Source organism: Pleurodeles waltl, chromosome 2_1 (genome assembly GCF_031143425.1).
Source record: "Pleurodeles waltl isolate 20211129_DDA chromosome 2_1, aPleWal1.hap1.20221129, whole genome shotgun sequence".
Lineage (NCBI taxonomy): Eukaryota > Metazoa > Chordata > Amphibia > Caudata > Salamandridae > Pleurodeles > Pleurodeles waltl.
In genome coordinates this window covers 179,059,518-179,076,560 of record NC_090438.1, presented here as the reverse complement: position 1 = coordinate 179,076,560, position 17,043 = coordinate 179,059,518, and the positions used below count along the sequence as shown (strand labels likewise).

The window sequence follows — 17,043 nt, the reverse complement described above, 5'->3', positions numbered from 1 at the left end:
CAGCAGTAAATTACACAAAGAAATACCATGGCAGATTCCCGAGGTTTGTGGCCTGCCCACAATTATCATAGTAGTCCCTGGCTCTAGAGTGCAAACTGGCATTAATGAAGGGTTGGCATACCCTGGGATGCACTTGACTGACTGGGATGTAGTGCAGAAGGTACATAATTGATGGGCAGGGCATGATCAGGGTCATTGAAGAAGGGATATGAATGGGCTGTGGCCATCTCTCACTTTGCCATCATTTAATGACTAATATGGGATTACTCTAGTCTGATATTCTTTAAAATACCACACACGTCGTTAAGCAGTGTACTTTTTAGAGTGCATCTTTAATAAATGAATCCCAGCAGGCTCATCAGATCATCCTACTCCTCATTATCCAATGTGAAAATCTTGTCTCCTCTGATCTACCACGACCCTGAGAACAATCTGCCAGTCTCTATCCAGATCTGACTCTGCTCACAACAAAACAATTTTTTAATTTTGTTTTAAGTTCTGGCGTTTGCTAAGGCCTTTTGATTTCACTAAAAATGCATGTGTATTATACTTACTTACAGGGGCTTTCCGTCGGCCTGGTCATCAGTTGGTCTGTTATTGTGTCTTTCGCGTTTGTCTCACACCCAATACAGCGTAGAGCATGGGTTAGTGGGCCAGCCCACTTCAGCCATTGTCTACTTTACTGTGAGTGACTGCATTCTGCACTTTCACGAGGAGCACGTTACCCACAAAGTAGTTCCCTTAAGTGCCAGGGACTACTATGATAATGTGTGGTTTTGTGACGGAAATATTTTTGGATTTAGCCATTTTTTTTAGATTGATGAGGAAACAGTTGCTTCCCCAACAGTAACGTTTTGCAAAAAACATAAAAAAACAACCATGATTGGCAAGCAAAAAGCTGGGGCTAACACCAGATTAATTGCCTTTGCTTGTTAAAATGGTGTGCTGGCATGTTTTGAGGCAAGGTAGCTGCATACTAGAATGCAAATGTACATCTGACAGCTGTACTAGAATATTACACATTAATGAGGATTTGACATCAGCATCCCTTGCATTTCACTTCCAATCTGCCATTTGCATTTACTTCCACCTCGTCTAAAGATGACTTTAGATACTGAAAAAGAACTACAATGTGCACTATTTTTACCTTAGTACATTTTTTATGTAGATTTTTTCTGGAAACACAGGGGATGGTCTTCGAGACTTCCTGGCACTAAGGACTTAGGCAGTGTGCCACCCAGAATCAATTGTACTGCAACCATTCCACAACCCACTGAGCAATATTCGAGCGAGATGTATTTCAGGTAATGATCAATGCCACAGGAATAGTTAGTGGAACCCCAAGCTTTCTTTCATAAATGAACTACACACTGGAGAAGACAAGAAGACAAGGAATACATATATAATATTTATTTAAAATCAGAATCCTCATCTAATGCACATGATGAGAGTTATAACCACAAAAAAAGAGAAATAAAACGGCAGCAGCAACATTTCACAAAAGCATAATTAAGAAGAACCACTCCAACATGGTGGCAGTGGTACCTCTGTCAATCCTACCCTCATTGTGCTACTTCTCGGCGGTCACCTCATTCTAACACAGCAGAAAATAAAACCTATTTTGAGTTTCATGGATGGTACATACCTGCATGCCTGTTTGAACAAGGATCTAATGGTCAATAAAGTTGCAAGGTCTGTGATTCTCCTCTCATGAGGCCAGCTGCACAGATAAATCAGTGAGCGAAGGCTAAATGCATCCGGTCCCCATCACCTTCAACTGGGACCCGAGATTTGATTCTGCTCTGCCTGTTCCAAAGTCGCCTGACAATTAAATACTGCAAATCTATTCACATAGGCTTGATTTCAAAGTTTAGAACACAATAATAAAAATGTTTTTTTTTTCATATTTATCACACACATTAAGCATCACATCATAAGTATTCACTTTTTCACTGATTGGCTATTACATGTAACACAAGCAGGGGAATACCCAGAATAGAAAAGACATAGGGGGTTATTCTAACTTTGGAGGAGGTGTTAATCCGTCCCAAAAGTGACGGTAAAGTGACGGATATACCACCAGCTGTATTACGAGTCCATTATATCCTATGGAACTTGTAATACGGCTGGTGGTACATCCGTCACTTTACCGTCACTTTTGGGATGGATTAACACCTCCTCCAAAGTTGTAATAACCCCCATAATATTCATAACAACCTCTAAAACTAATTTACCACCATCTGTTTCTGTCAGTCTGTTGATGTACTTTAAACAATTGCACACGTAGCCTAGTCCACGTACTTTCAATCATTGTCGGAACCACTGGGCGGCAAGAAAACCAGAGCATCTTGGAAAGTGTGTCCGTAAGCTCGGAGCCGGTAGACCCCATACATCATGACGTGCATGTGTTCGGGTGATATTCCAGTAAAAGAGACGGCTGTATCGGAGCAGCACTCTTCCGACACCTGCTGCGGGTGGCTCTCCATCGCCTCCTGGATAAGAGTTCCAAGAGACTTCGCGTTGAAGACCTCTTTATTTTCGGAGTCTTCTCCGTTCTCTGCGTGTATTCCTCCATACTTCAGACATATCGCCAGCTGTTTATCAGCAGACAGTGTCCAGATCATTCCTGCCTCTTCTGGGCACTTCTCGGGGTCCTTGAAAACCATGTAAAGGTGACGTAATGACTCTATGCTCAAGACAATACCGCCATTCATATCCACGTACTCGAGTTCCCCAGATTTAATAGTATGGCCTACATAAAAAGTTTGTGCCGGATCTTTCGAAACCAAAAAATACTTCAAATTTTCTACAACTGCAAACGTTGTGGGAAGTACCATAAAAAACCAGTTGTAGCTATCTTTGTAATTTTCATATGCATACTGATAGGCCATTCTCATCATTTTCCACGCGTCGTCTGTCTCCAGGGAGATAGACTGGAACACCTTTGCATTTTCAGAACTGAAGAAGTCTGCCTTGTCGCAGTGTTTGCTCCAAGTTTCCTTCACCGCTGCCCAATAAGTGATCTCTCTTGGCTTTACAAGGATAAGGCAGTACACGTGAATGCTGTGGCTCAGTTCAAGGCGTTCGGGCAGTAACAGTTTGGACACTTCTTCCTCGCGGGGTGCGTGGATGTGACGGTGCGTGTGGTGCTTTTTGGGTGAGTGACTTGTACCCATCTGCCCGAGCATCGTCACCACTGCACAGAAGATGCCCCCGAACATGAGGCCTTTCAGAAAAGATCTACATTCAGGATTCATCTTTGTCTGAAATTAGAGGATGAGATTAATGTTAACATACAGATCAATGCACTTCATCAATTTCTTTGGAAAACACAATCCTGTGTAAAGCACAAGTCGCTGTGGCCAACAGATCATAAGAAACATGGGGCCAGATGTATCAACCAATTTTGCATTCGCAAACGGTGCGAATCGCAAAATCCGGCTGTTTGCGAATGCAAAAATGCCTTTCAAGATGTATGAGTAGGAAATTACAAATAGGGAATTCCTATTTGTAGTTTCCAAAGCACATGTACCAAGCATTTCCTAAATGCGAATTGGGCATTTAGGAAATGCATTTACCACCAAATCCAATTTTTAAAAGAGCAGTTTTGAAAAATGCATTATAAATTAATTTTAAAAAATGACATGTAGCGCACACGTGTGTGCTTCACATGTCTGCAAATATTTTTTTAGGGGGGACAGAGGTGGCCTTAGGCCCCCAGCACCTGGGGTTTGCATTACCTAATTTGCGAATTCCTAACTGGAATTTTCAAATTGGGAAATGCAAAACCATTCGCACCTATGGGCCTACAGACCCATAGGGATGAATGGAGTCGCATTCTCTAATTGTGGTTCGGTAATAGCGATTGCGAATTTTAAGAAATCACTACTACCAGATCGCAAATTTCATACATCCCATTTTGCATTTCTTAAGGAGCGATTTCATAAATTTCACTATTTAAAAATGCAAAACGGATCTTTGATGCATCTGGCCCATGATCCATAACGCTACTGCATCATTTAAGGCTGCCTATGGTTAGGAGGCAGTCTCTCTGTCTCTTAAAATAGCGACTGCCCAAATTTAAGGTTATTGTTGGTAGTGTTAGTCTTGCAGACTGGGCACCAAGGTGTAGCCAGAGAGGGGGAACTGGTGGTCAAAATCATATAAAATGTCATGGTGACCGCCACCAAGAGATTTCTCATCCGGGTTCCCGGAGGGCATAATGAGGCACTGGGTGAAGTCTAGTGACAAATGACATTATATGATAGCCGATTTGCACTTGAATAATACCGGTAATGGACAGTATCTGCACTGATGTAAATGAGCAGCTTTGGGCTACTGTGCTTACAACAGTCTAAAAATACGTGACTGAGTGGATGGTACCCTCATTACTTCTGTGCTCCTTCAGATTGTACAAAAACACCACTCGTATAATGGGTCTTCGCAGAGGAGCCAACGATTGAATGGGCACATATTTTTCAGTATGTGAAAAACTAAGCAGCCTGATGCTAGGTGTGCATAGTATAAAAGGTGTGAACTGCATGGGAAAAATACTTAAGTGCTCGTCTCATATATGCAATTTATACCGCCAAATAAAACACATTTGCACTTAATTTGCTACTGTGACCATGAACGTCATTTAGGGGTCGCAGTTGCAACCCCGGCTTGCCATTTACTACTCCTGGCACTGCCTTTGCCACTCCAGGCCTCAGAGGTTGCAACGTCTGTGCCATGAACACGGTGGCATCTCGTCCTTAGGAACACAGTGGCAGCTAGTCCTCGTGGCCACAGTTTTCTGTCAATTTTTTATCACACTAATAGTGAATAATGCAATATTATTCACTATTAGTGCAATGAAAATGGAGTACATTTAGCTGGAATATGCCCTTCCATGGCAGTTGAGGTAAGCCAAAAAAATGCTTTTAAATGTATGTTGTGTGCGTGCTTGCCGGTGAGAGTGTGTCTATGTGAGAGTGTATCCAAGTGTGAATTTGTAAGTATGTGTAGATATGTGTATGTGAGTGAAACTGGAGGTCGAAGGGTGTGTGATGGCACTTCTGCTACCCCTGACATTTCGGTGAATCAACGTCCGTGACTGTGACTCGCATTAGGAGAGGACCATTAAAATTCCTAGAATTTCCCCCTTAGGAATGACCGTTTCTAGGGGTCTTGGTAAATCCTGGGGCGGGGAAATAAATTAAATGTTTGATTTGGGGAAAACCAGTGCAACAATTGGTGTTCCCCGCCGTGTATTTCCGAGTTTCACATGGAGGTTTCAGCTAAATTCAGCGTCCAAAATCTCCATGTAAAACCTCACAAATTATAATCCCGATAGACCCAATAGCTCCGGTTTCTCGCAGTCACAGAATTAACATGTTATAATGACAGTCTGTTGGTGTGTGTTTTTTCATATTTCTCAGTATTTCTTGCTCTGGGACTGCACTTTCATGTTGGTATCAATGGTCTCTTTTTTCCTGCATAAATCTGGATATGTATGCAAGGCCAAAATTTGAAACTTTAAATTGATACTAAACTTGTAGAATTTATATAGAAAACAAATCTAAACAATATTTGAATTAAAGCAATCCACTTCGGCGCCTGGTTACCCTCAAAGCTCCATACAAATCCATCTTAAATTACATTACATTTCCACATCAAAAGTCTGCAAACAAGAAACAATGTATGCAGCACTACACACTTAGCATTTTCAGTAGCTGCACAGTGACCCCATGTCTCATGCAGTCAGGGCTCGCTGCACGTTAAAGGGGCAGGGCTGAGCGTGGGGGGGACAAAATCCTTACAGTAAAAAATATAATAAAAAAATAAAAACGTACCTGCGCGCCGCGCCACTGCTCCTCCATCTCCATAGCAGGCACAGGCTCCTGCCATGCGGCCAATCCTGACGCTGCTCAGAGCAGCGTTAGGATTGGCTGGAGTGCCAAGCCAGGGCGCTCCCAGGCAGACTGGGAACCTGTGCCTGCTCTCTCCAGCCTGGTAACACAGTGCTGGGCCGGAGAGAGCACAGTGCGCATGTGTGTTTGGCTGGCCCGAGACGGACGGCCAAACACACACATGCGCACTGAGGGGAGTGCACAATGCATTCCCCTCGTCCCATTGACCCCTCCCTTTTAACAACGAAAGGGTAATAAACACAGTTTATTATCTTTTCATTAAAGTTTCGCAGCTGTTGTTGCTCGTGCAGGGGGGAGGTTATGCTCCTCCACCATAGCAGAAGAGCCGCCGCTGGTCGCATGTGACCTTAGCCAGTCCTGGCTTTGTAGTCCGCCACCAGGAGATTTAGTTTCATATTTCATGTTGTATTTATGGCCTCGATAATTTGAGCGTGCAAGGCGTTTTGCCCTTTTTTTAGTCGACAAGTAGCTAAATGTGACCCACATGCTGGAGTGCAATCTAGATCTAAACTATGGGAGAGGGGCTAACACGGCAAACAGTGGTGAAGGAGGCATTACCAGAGCTGAGTCAAAACTGTAGTGCGTGGGACTCTCTTTGCTCTTCGTGTGACATGCATAAAATGGAGACTCATTCTTCTTGACTATACCTTACATGATGACTAGGTCATTTTTTCGTTTTGAAAACCATTTTATTGACTTTACAACCAAGGTGGTAAGCGCACTCCACATATCATATGCACAGTACACGGTGCCGCGAGCAGTATTACAGCACTTCATTATGGCAACGATATCCAGTTATGAGACAGAGCAATAATGGGTGTTACACCAGGGCCAGCTGAATAGGCCATTTTAAAGCACAGTGGCTCAGTAAAGTAGTTCTCAGCATGGCCAGTTTTAAGTCATGTTTGGATAGATTTGCTGTAATGAAAACTGAGCACATGGTATTATCTATGGTAACCCTACATCACACATGGACCTTCATTGGAGTTTCTTGGGGCGTGGAAGGTGCTGGCTCTGGTTTGCATTTAGTACTCGTGATAGTGCCCTCACTACTCCTTGTCTCATGGGTCTTGAAGGAAGGGGCAGAATCATAAAATAATGTTCTTTAGTATACACTCCTTTCCTTCCACCTGGCCACTGGACAGGAAAGAATCGACTGGTGAAAGGCTTAGCTTGGGATAGAAGGTGAACTTATAATGCCACTGGCAGTCAGAGGGTTGTGATGTAGCTTCAGTTGTGCCTGCTTTTTAGAAATCAATGTACACCACAGCACACAACCTATACTCCAGTTTGTAGTATACCCATGGGCACTAGTAGGTGCAGATTAATGAATAGGAATCCCTTGCTTGGAAATATTTGCGTACAGCGCATGAAAACTAGCTTAAGCCTATGGAATGGTTTTACAGATAGAATTGTATTTTTCCATCATGTTCGTGGGAGAGGCATGGACTAAAAACTTTTTGGAGGAAGGAATGTTGAGTAGTGGAATAACATGAGACTTTCAGAAAAAATGTTGAATACATGAGGCCAGATTCTAACCGGAGTGAGGGGGCTAAATCAGAACAATTGATTTTGTTTTTGGAAAATCAGGAGTTGTCATATATTGGGAAAAGGCTCTGGTGCAGAGAACGTAGGGCCAAATTTACTAACATTTTGCCACACGGTTGCGCCACTAGTTTGGTGCAGCCACCAATCCAAAATGTTAGTAGATGTCTACAAAACCATGCAAGGGGCGATTTGCGTTTGTAAAGAAATGCAATGCACTGAACTTGCACTGTATTGTGTTATATTTCGTTCTGAGAGGCGCTCTATTGGTAGAGTATAGTCATTCCCATCCAGCCACACATGGATTTCACGCAATCCCAGATTTACAAAGGTTTGTAAACCTGGGATTGCCTGAAATTGCTACTCCTTCCAGAGGATGGTCTAACAAGGAGAACAATCTTTTTTTTTTCTCCTTATTATTTCGTTTTTTTATGTGTGCTAAATTCTGCAGCGCACACAGAAAGAGGAAAATGCATTGAGGGAACTTTTGTGCAGGAAGGTATGCCTTCCGGCACAAAACCAATTCTTATTTTAATGCAGGCATCCTTGCACCAAAGGGTGTCTCCATTGAAGCTGGGTATGCCAGCACTATGAGAGAGCAGAAGTGTGCTATATCTTTGTAGAAATGGCATATTTATGCTCTTTCCCTTTCATGCAACACAGCACTGCAAGTTACCGTGCATTACATGAAAGTTTAGTAAACCTGGCCCCTAATATCTCACACAGTGGCAGGCTCAAAACGGTACAACAGATAGGCCCTGTAAAATAAATCCCAACCCCATTTCATTTTCAGAATTAGAGTTCCCCCCCTTCTGAGCAGAAAGCAATAACTCCAAGACAGAAAATATGTGCTCTTAGTATTATTAACTTTAAGCTCTGTCTCTCCTGCTAATCTATTCCTCTCGCTCCCACCCACTTAAACAACTGTTAAAGACATGCCATATCTAACCCTGATGGTCTCCGTCACCTCAGAAGCCCATCTCTTCTCTTGCTCCCTCTTCAGCTAAAGATAGCTGTGAGGGGAGCTTATGTGAGGTGTTAGAAATGGGGTCTCTGGTTGGCAGTCAGTGTGCACTTTGTCCAAGCAGGGACCCTCACTCTATTTATCTCATTCAAACAAGACCAAAATGACAAAAAATACAACATGGACACGTAAAGTTATGAATTTTTCAATTAAAAAGAGTCTTACTCCAAAGTAAACAATGGATGCATTGATGTTACACAAAGTACCTGGTTTGTGTCAAACATAAAGCCGCACAAAAAATCAGCAATGCATCGATTCCTTACTTGCAAGTGCGTTGCTTCTTCTCGAGTCAGATAGACGATGTGTTGTTTTTTTTTTCTCTCCTGCAAGAGAGCGATGCGTCGATTTCCAAACTGGCACCTCGGGTCCAGGCAGGTTCACATCGATTTTGACACCCATCGACGATGCGTGTGAAATCCAGCTGTATGGTGATGAGGAACTGCGCTGCGTGGGGCTGGAATCAATTTTAGCAGCCGCAAGCGGGTGTTGCGTAATTTCTCCAGCCGCGTTGCAGGTGATGTCGATTTCCCAGCCATGGTGCAGCTGGTGCATTGATATCTCAGCCACGATGCAGAATGTGTGTCATTTTTACAGCCGCGTTACAGGTGGTGCATCAAATTTTTCCCCACACTGCTTCTGTGTGGGGATTTCTGCCTTGGTTCAACCAGCTTCACCTTTCAAGAGTCCATGGACTGGAGTGGGCACCACTTGGCAGGGTAGGAGTTTCAGCAGCGTCTAGTTGCTGGTAGAGGAAGTCTTTGATGGACCTGAGAATTAAAAACAGGAGGCAAGCTCAGTCCAAGCCCTTGGAGACACTTCAAAATCAGGAATATACCACAAAGGCCAGTCTTTGTCCTCTTTCAGGCAGAAGCAGCAACTGCAGGCCAACCAGCAAAGCACAGTCACAGGCAAAGAGGCAGTACTCCTCCTTAAGCTCTTCAGCTCTTCTCCTTGTCAGAGGTTCCTCTTGAATCCAGATGTAATCTGAAAATCTGAAAATCTGGGGTTTTGGGCCCACTAGTTATACCCCTTTCTGCCTTTGAAGTAGGCAAACCTCAAAGGAAATTGTCTGTTGTTGACAAGATCCTGCCTTGCCCAGGTCTGGCACACACACTAAGGGGCTGGAGACTGCACTGTGTGAGGGCTGGTACAGCCCATTGAGGTATAAGTGTCAGCTACTCCCTCCACTCTATCCCAGATGACCTATCAGGATAGGCAGACTACATCTCAGCTCCCTTTGTGTCACTATCTAGTGGAGATTCAAAAACAGCCCAACTGACAGTCTGACCCTGACAGGGAATACACAAGGCGGCAGAGTCACAGAATGGCTTAAGCAAGAAAATGCCCACTTTCAAAAAATGGCATTTCCAAACTGACAATCTAAAAACCAACGTCACCAAAAGATGTATTTTAAAATTGTGATTTCAGAGTCCCCAAACTCCACATTTCAATCTGCTCCCAAATGAAAACTGCACTTAAAAGATATTTAAAGGCAACCCCCATGTTAACCTATGAGAGAGAGATAGGCCTTGCAACAATGAAAACCGAATCTGGTCGTATTGCACTGTCAGGACATGTAAAACACATCAGTACATGTCCTATCTTAAACATACACTGAACCCTGCCTATGGGGCTACCTAGGGCCTACCTTAGGGGTGCCTTACATGTATAAAAAGGGAAAGGTTGTGCCTGGTAAGTGGGTACACTTGCCAGGTCGCATTGGGAGTTTAAAACTGCACACACAGACACTGCACTGGCAGGTCTGAGCCATGTTTACAGGGCTACTCATGTGGGTGGCACAATTAGTGCTGCAGGCCCACTAGCAGCATTTGATTTACTGCCGGTGGGCACTTCTAGTGCACTTTACTAGGGACTTACTAGTAAATCAAAAATGACAATCATGGAAATGCCAATTACACATACAATTTACACAGGGAGCACTTGCACTATAGCAATGGTCAGCAGGGGTAAAGTGCCCAGAGTACCAAAACCAGCAAAAACAAAGTCCAGCACACAGTCACAACATGGGAAGACAGGGGGAGACCACGCCATGAATGCCACATCTACCAGGAGGTCTGCTTTTAGACACTGAAGTGGGTGGGCTGCCTCGCACCTCCCAAGGACTTTCCCTAGTATCTTGAATAGCCCACCCTTATGTCTAATTCTCAGCTATCCCCATCCCTCGCACTGTTATTCATCACCCTGAAATGTGCCTTCTTCCCTCTCTTGATCCCTCCTACCCTCATTATTTCTGAGTTTCTTTCACTCCCCAACTTTTGGGCCGATGCCAGTGACAGGTACATGTAAAACACTGTTGCTCGGCTTGGTGGGATCCTAAATGTTTCAAAAGACCAGCTATACCTCCATCTTCTTCTTCACTCCATCATGTTTTGTGCCTTCCCTTACTCTCTGCTTTCTCTCATATTATATACCCCTCCCTCATTGCTTTAAGGCAGCATTATGTTGATACAAAGAGCTATGCACATAAGAAACATTCCAGCTAACATCTCTTTGAACTACAATTGTAAGTCAACATTTTCTTTAATTTAAAGCACAAAGTACTAATAGGCAGCAGCATTTGAGAATCAGTAGCTCACTCCTCCTCTTGCCTGCACTTCAAACTTAAGTGTAGCGCCAATATCCCAGCAACACAATAAAAGCATTCCTAAAGTGTCACTTCCCATACCAAAATGATTTCTATGTAGACTACAAAATTAATCAACCAAGTACAATAATGGCATGTGTAAGTGACCATTTAGCTCACTCATTTTTGCTCCAGCTCATGCTTGGATGCAATTACATATGTACCACAACAGGAAAGGGACAATGACCACTGTCACTCCATAATACACAACACACCTTTATGTATTATTCAGAAAGAGTTGAAATGCACTAAAAGGGCCAAGATTAACTGATGCATTTCATACTTTTTAGATCTCGTCTAAAAGAAAGATTTTAGGTGTATTGATGCAAAACACCTTTTTTGGCTATAACAGGAACGTACCTTGACCTTAGAGCCCACCCACTGCTTGCATTGGTTGGGTTTACTGGCACTCTTGCTTGCTTCTTATTTCATGTCTTTCCATCATCTTCTTTCCTTTTCTTTTGTTTGTCACTTCTCTGTAACATAACCTTTTTACCATAATTTTGATTAGCTGACTTATATCCTTCCACACATCACTTTTCATTGAGCTCTCCATGAACGCATGAGTTTTTGAGCTCTTTCCCTTGTGTTCTGCTTTCCTGCCAAATATTTGCCCCTCTGCGCTCAGTGTTTGTCTCCCTCATGTTGCAAGCTCTCTCCTGCTTTCCCCCCTGCCAAACTCGTTCTTCCACCCAATGTTGCTTTCTTGCTTGTGTGCTTCTCTCTTACACCTGTGTTGCTCTCCCTTTTGAGCTGCCTTTCACGTGCTCCACCCACTCCGTATTGTTCCGCACTCTCTCAGTCGTCCATTGCCGCTCACACCAAGCACCTTTTCCATTAAAAAAAATATTTTTTATATGTGTTTTGGAGAGGACCAGGAAGCAAATTGTTGCCGACCCTGCTGCACCCCCTAAAAATAGAATTTTTAAATGACTTTTTATCACTTTTATGTCTTTCCTAACAAGCCGTCTAGTTGCGAAAGTCTTATTGTGAACATCACAGTGGACTTATGCCCACCCCTTGCTTACCATTGGTTGGCTTTATTGTCCCTCTTATTTGCTTGCTTCTTATGCAATGGCTTGCTGTCCTCTTTTTCTTTTTTGATTTGCCCATCCCCAGAGCCTCTTTACAATCTTTTTGATTGGCTGACTTGTTTCCTCTCATTGGTCACATTTAGGGAACTACTTATTTCTTTTTCATTCAGCACTTCATCACCCCGCCCCCCCCCCCCCACATTCCAAATCTCTTCCTCTGTTAAAGCACAGCAACTGGGATATTTTTGCTTGGGTCTGACTGAAATGCAAAGTTTGAGTTGTTTATGTCTTATCTCCTCCACATGAAAGTACAAACTTTGACACAAATACTGTTTTGGCTGTGGGGGAAGGGCCATCACGTGCACTCACCTAGCTGGCTTCTGAAGCAAAAGGTGTACTTAGCATGAAACGTCTTTGTGAAGCTGAAAAATCTGCTCCCTGAGCTACTACAGGAAACCAAATTGCTGAATCCTGCGGAAAGTAAATTAGGCTTTGGCAAGCATTTCACTTTACATTCTGACACTTCCTTATTCTTTTTTAATCATGCTCAAAGTTTCCTGAGTGAAAAGTATTTGAAAAATAAACTATCCCATTTCTAAAGATTGAAGAATTGAATTCGATGAACAGTTTTAAGATATCATAAGATATGGGTTTACTTTTTTAAAACAATATTTATGGATAAAGCCAGCAGCTCGGCACTCTCATTATAAATAGTACTCCTGGTTTTATGGTATTTATGTTTTGTGACACATATTTTGTTTTTGCTGATTTTATCTGATCAATTTTATTTCTCAAAATTTATTTTTGGTTTTGTGAAAAGAATGAAGCAGAAACTAGTAGATTTCCTCATTTATTTAATCGATAAATGTATGCTCTTAATTGAATGCCTGACAGGTTTCAATGACATGAACACACATACTGTATATGATAAATCAATACACTTCTAGGAACACATGAACATTTTAGTTTTAACCTAGTGCATATCTGCTTCTGTTTAAGTCGCATTACTAAAATTCCTCAATTTTTTTTTATCCCCGTTACCTGTCAATCTGTACAGTTATTGGCCTGGCAGCCATTTAGAATCACTCAAAAAAAACCAATTTCTATTTCATATTTAAAAATGATTACAAACAGGAAAATGCATTGTGTTCTGTCTGTATGTAGCTGTAAAACTCAGTAAGATGGAGAACTGGGAGCCTTAATTATAAAGGTGCAACCTATTGGCTTTGATAATGCTTGTTTATGTATTGATCTATCTTGGATCGCTAAATGAAGCGTCACCTGCATTACTTTGTAGGCATGTATGAATAACAGCACATGCCATTATGCATGCAGATGCCTCCGAAATTACAAAAGCATCTTTTTCTTTTTTCTTTTTTAGTTTTCGCCCAAACAGCGCACATGCACTGTCTGCGAAATCTATTCTTGACCAAAAACAAAGCTTAAAACAGGCTTACAGCTTGTTCATTACTTACCATTGCCTACTATTGGTTGGCTTCCTCATAATTTTTGTTATGTTGCTTTTGATTGGTCAGTGCCTCCTGCTGATTCTTGCTTCCTCCAGATGCCTCCAGTGTGTGTCCCTTCTGTGAGCAAGGACCTAGTACAGCTTGCTGTCTACGGCAAGTTTCCTTCCACAGGCTGCAGGTCCCTGCAGGTATTTTTTTTCACTTATAAGAATGGGTGGGTCTTCGTTCCCTTCCCCATCCCTCCCACCATCCAAGCTCCTGCCCCACCCTCTATCTGTTGTATTTATGTTCCCTCCCTCCTCCCCTTCACATCCTTCGAATTGCTTGTACCTTCTACAGTCCATGTTTGGTGCTCCCTTCTTCCATGCACCTCCCTTATGTCGTCTTCCCTATGCTCACTCCTCCTGCTGTCCATTATTGCTGCTGCCCCCCGCTGCCCTTGTGTTGCTTTTTTCCCCACTTCCAATTGTTGCTGCTCTGACCCACCTCTCCTGCACCTTCCTCATCTTGCCTCCCGCTGCCAGTTGTTGCTTCTTCCCTTCTCCATGACACCTTAGTTGTGTGGACTGTCCCATTTGGTGCCTTTTTTAACATACTGCACAGCAGCGTGGGCTACTGTGCAATATGGCTTAAAGACTATGACCCAGTCAGCGCAAGCCGTGTCATAGCACTTTTTATCTGTACTTTAAGCAATGTTGTACAGGAGCCTGCTCTGCTGTGCAACATGGCTTAAAGTACAGAAAGAAAAGCATTTGCAAAGCCAATAGCTCTCACATATGTCAGAGCTATTGACTTTTCCAATGTGTTGAAGCTCTATTGTACACCAGCATGGCGAAAAGTTAGGGGACTTGAGTGTGGTAGAGTGGAGTAGTGTTGTGGAGTGGTATAGAGTGGAGTGCTGTAGCATGGAGTAGATATGGTAGAGTGGAGTACATGTCATAGACCAGAGTGCTGTGGAGTGGAGTAGAGTCGTGGGGTGGAGTAGAGTGGCGTAGGGTGGAGTAGAGTGGAATAGAGTTATGGGGTGGAGTAAAGTGGCACAGAGTTGAGTACAGTGTCGTGGAGTGGTGTACAGTGGAGTGGACTAGATTAGAGTGTCTCAGAGTGTAGTGGCATTGAGTGGTGTAAAGTGGCGTAGAGTGTTGAAGAACAGAGTGGTGTGGAGTGACAAAGAGTAGAGTGGTGTGGTGTAGAGAGGAGTAGAGTATCAAAGAGTGAAGTAGAGTGGCATTGTGTGGAGTAGAGTGATTCATGTGATATGTGTCAACTTCAAGCTGCTGTCTATGTGTGTGTGTCAATCAAAAAAAGCTGAAAACAAAATGTGTGTATATGTGAAAGTAAATGACACCCAAATCCTCCCATAGCCATCTGGAGTGAGACAGGCCAACAAACTGTGACCAGCCCAGCTGCCGCTGACCAATGAAGACATAAGAACAGAGAGTGAAGTAAACACCAAACAATGGTAAGTAAAGAGTGGGCTCTAAATCCAAATCCTTTCAGGTTTGTTTAAGATACAACAGCTCTCAGAGAGACAGCTCATGCATGCTGCCTCAGGTGAGACCTAAGAAGTGCTATAATGTGGTCAATGCTGACTGCGTCAGAGCGCTTTTTTTGTTGGCTTATGCCACCTTGTGCTTCTGTGCAAAATGACTGAAAAACATTGACAAAGCCAGGCAATCGTGCATATGGGCAACCTACTGGCTTTGACAATGCTTGATGTTTTTCTTTTGGCAATGTTGCTCAGCATCTTGCCGATGTTGCACAAGACCAAATGTAGGTCCCAAAGGTGTGTTTTTATTATATCCCTCTGGCCAAGCCCTGTTGCTTTCTCAAATCCACTCCTGTCTCCCCACTCCTCGTGGGCACTTGGATTTTGTTTCTTTTACCTTGCATGATTTTTGGAAGGCCGGCAGCTGTCTTTTGCTGGCAGGCACTCTGCTACAAGAGAAGCACTTTCCCCTACTTAAAATTTCATTTTTTTAAAATGTAACATTCCAAGCCGAGTCTGCCATCTTAGATCAATACATTTAGAAAATCCCAAAATACACAATTATGTAGACATATGCACTTGAGTAGTGATGCATGCACGAGCATGCCACAATGCATATGCGTGCATATCCAATAATGCACATGCACATCTACAGAATGAAGCGACTTGTGGCCTTGTCATGCGTCTTTCTTTTTGTTGCGAAAGCTGCACAACATCATCAGAAAGCATTGCCTCTGTTTGTTTTTTTCGTAGGTACTGTCATATGTTACATGCTGTAACCTTAACTTTTCTTGAAACCTATTTTTTTCATTTAGCAAAAATGTTTTGCTCTACATAGAGCTTGCTGTGGGAGACTATATAGTTTTACAGCACTGAGAATGTTCTATAGTGATACCCACATGATCGGTCTCAGAAGTCTAAAAGGCTATCATACACCCTGTTAGAATTCAGACCCATGTACTACGAGTTTTAGATTCCTGGAGTAGGGATCTAGGCCGCCTATTACAAATGTATATTTTTACCATTATTTGCCATTGCATATATATCTTTTCATCCCGCATGATGGAAAATAAAATACAGAACTTTTAATATCTGTGGTTTAATTTCATTCACAGTTCCAATTTCACATATGGAAAATTAATTATCTTTTCTTGTAGTAAGACACACTAAGTGGCATATTTACAAGCCTCTACCCCGTTCCTCCACCCTGGCATAGTTTGTTTTACGCTAAGGCAGCATTAAAGAGGCCTCATTTACAAAGTGGAGCAATGCATGCATTATAATAACGACCGCCATGGTGTGCCATATTGTAAATAATGTGCAATCATGGTGTTGTTAGGAGGGTGCAGGGGGACGCAAGAAAAGTAGCACATCAGGATAGATGCACCACTTTCGAGTGAATATGCCCCCAAGTACGCACCAGGGTCAAGCAGAGCTAAGCTCCATGAAGTTCAGTGGTGAACCAAAACTAAGGGCTATCATGCTTAAATATCTTTGGGAGGGCATGAACACTTTCAGTCCGAGCTGACACCCTCGGCCCAGCCAAGGCACCCACGTCAGCTGATGGTGGTAGGCAGTGGTGTGCCTGCCCACGTGGTATGCTAATACTTGGTAAGTATGACACTTATTTTGTACGTGTGTGTTTTTCAAATAGACCAACAGAGGGTTAACTCAAATAAAACAGATCAGATCTTCACCACTTAGGTAAATCTCTTTTTCATAGGCTGACATTTGGTAACATGTAAAAAGATTACGAGAACGAAAAAGGAGAATGAGAATTTACCAATTTACATGCATTGAAGTTGATGATGGTTTAAGGAAGAGAAAAGCAGAATAACATAGTTCTAGTTTATAAAAAACCTTGGGACTGCCACCAGAATTGGAAGGGTGCCATATTCAATTAAAAAACACAGTAGAGAGCAACGA

The 17,043-nt window shown here is 42.8% G+C and overlaps 1 protein-coding gene across 1 annotated transcript in view; it reads right to left on the bottom strand.

Annotated features, from left to right (window-relative positions):
• Window positions 1-2,178: 2,178 nt before the first annotated feature.
• LOC138258580 (C1GALT1-specific chaperone 1-like) overlaps window positions 2,179-17,043 on the bottom strand; it is a 76,676-nt gene continuing 61,811 nt past the window's right edge. Inside the window, exon 2 of the mRNA XM_069205945.1 lies at window positions 2,179-3,263. Coding sequence (XP_069062046.1) covers window positions 2,304-3,257 — 954 coding nt within the window. The 5' untranslated portion in view covers window positions 3,258-3,263 and the 3' untranslated portion in view covers window positions 2,179-2,303. The remainder of the gene's footprint in view (window positions 3,264-17,043) is intronic.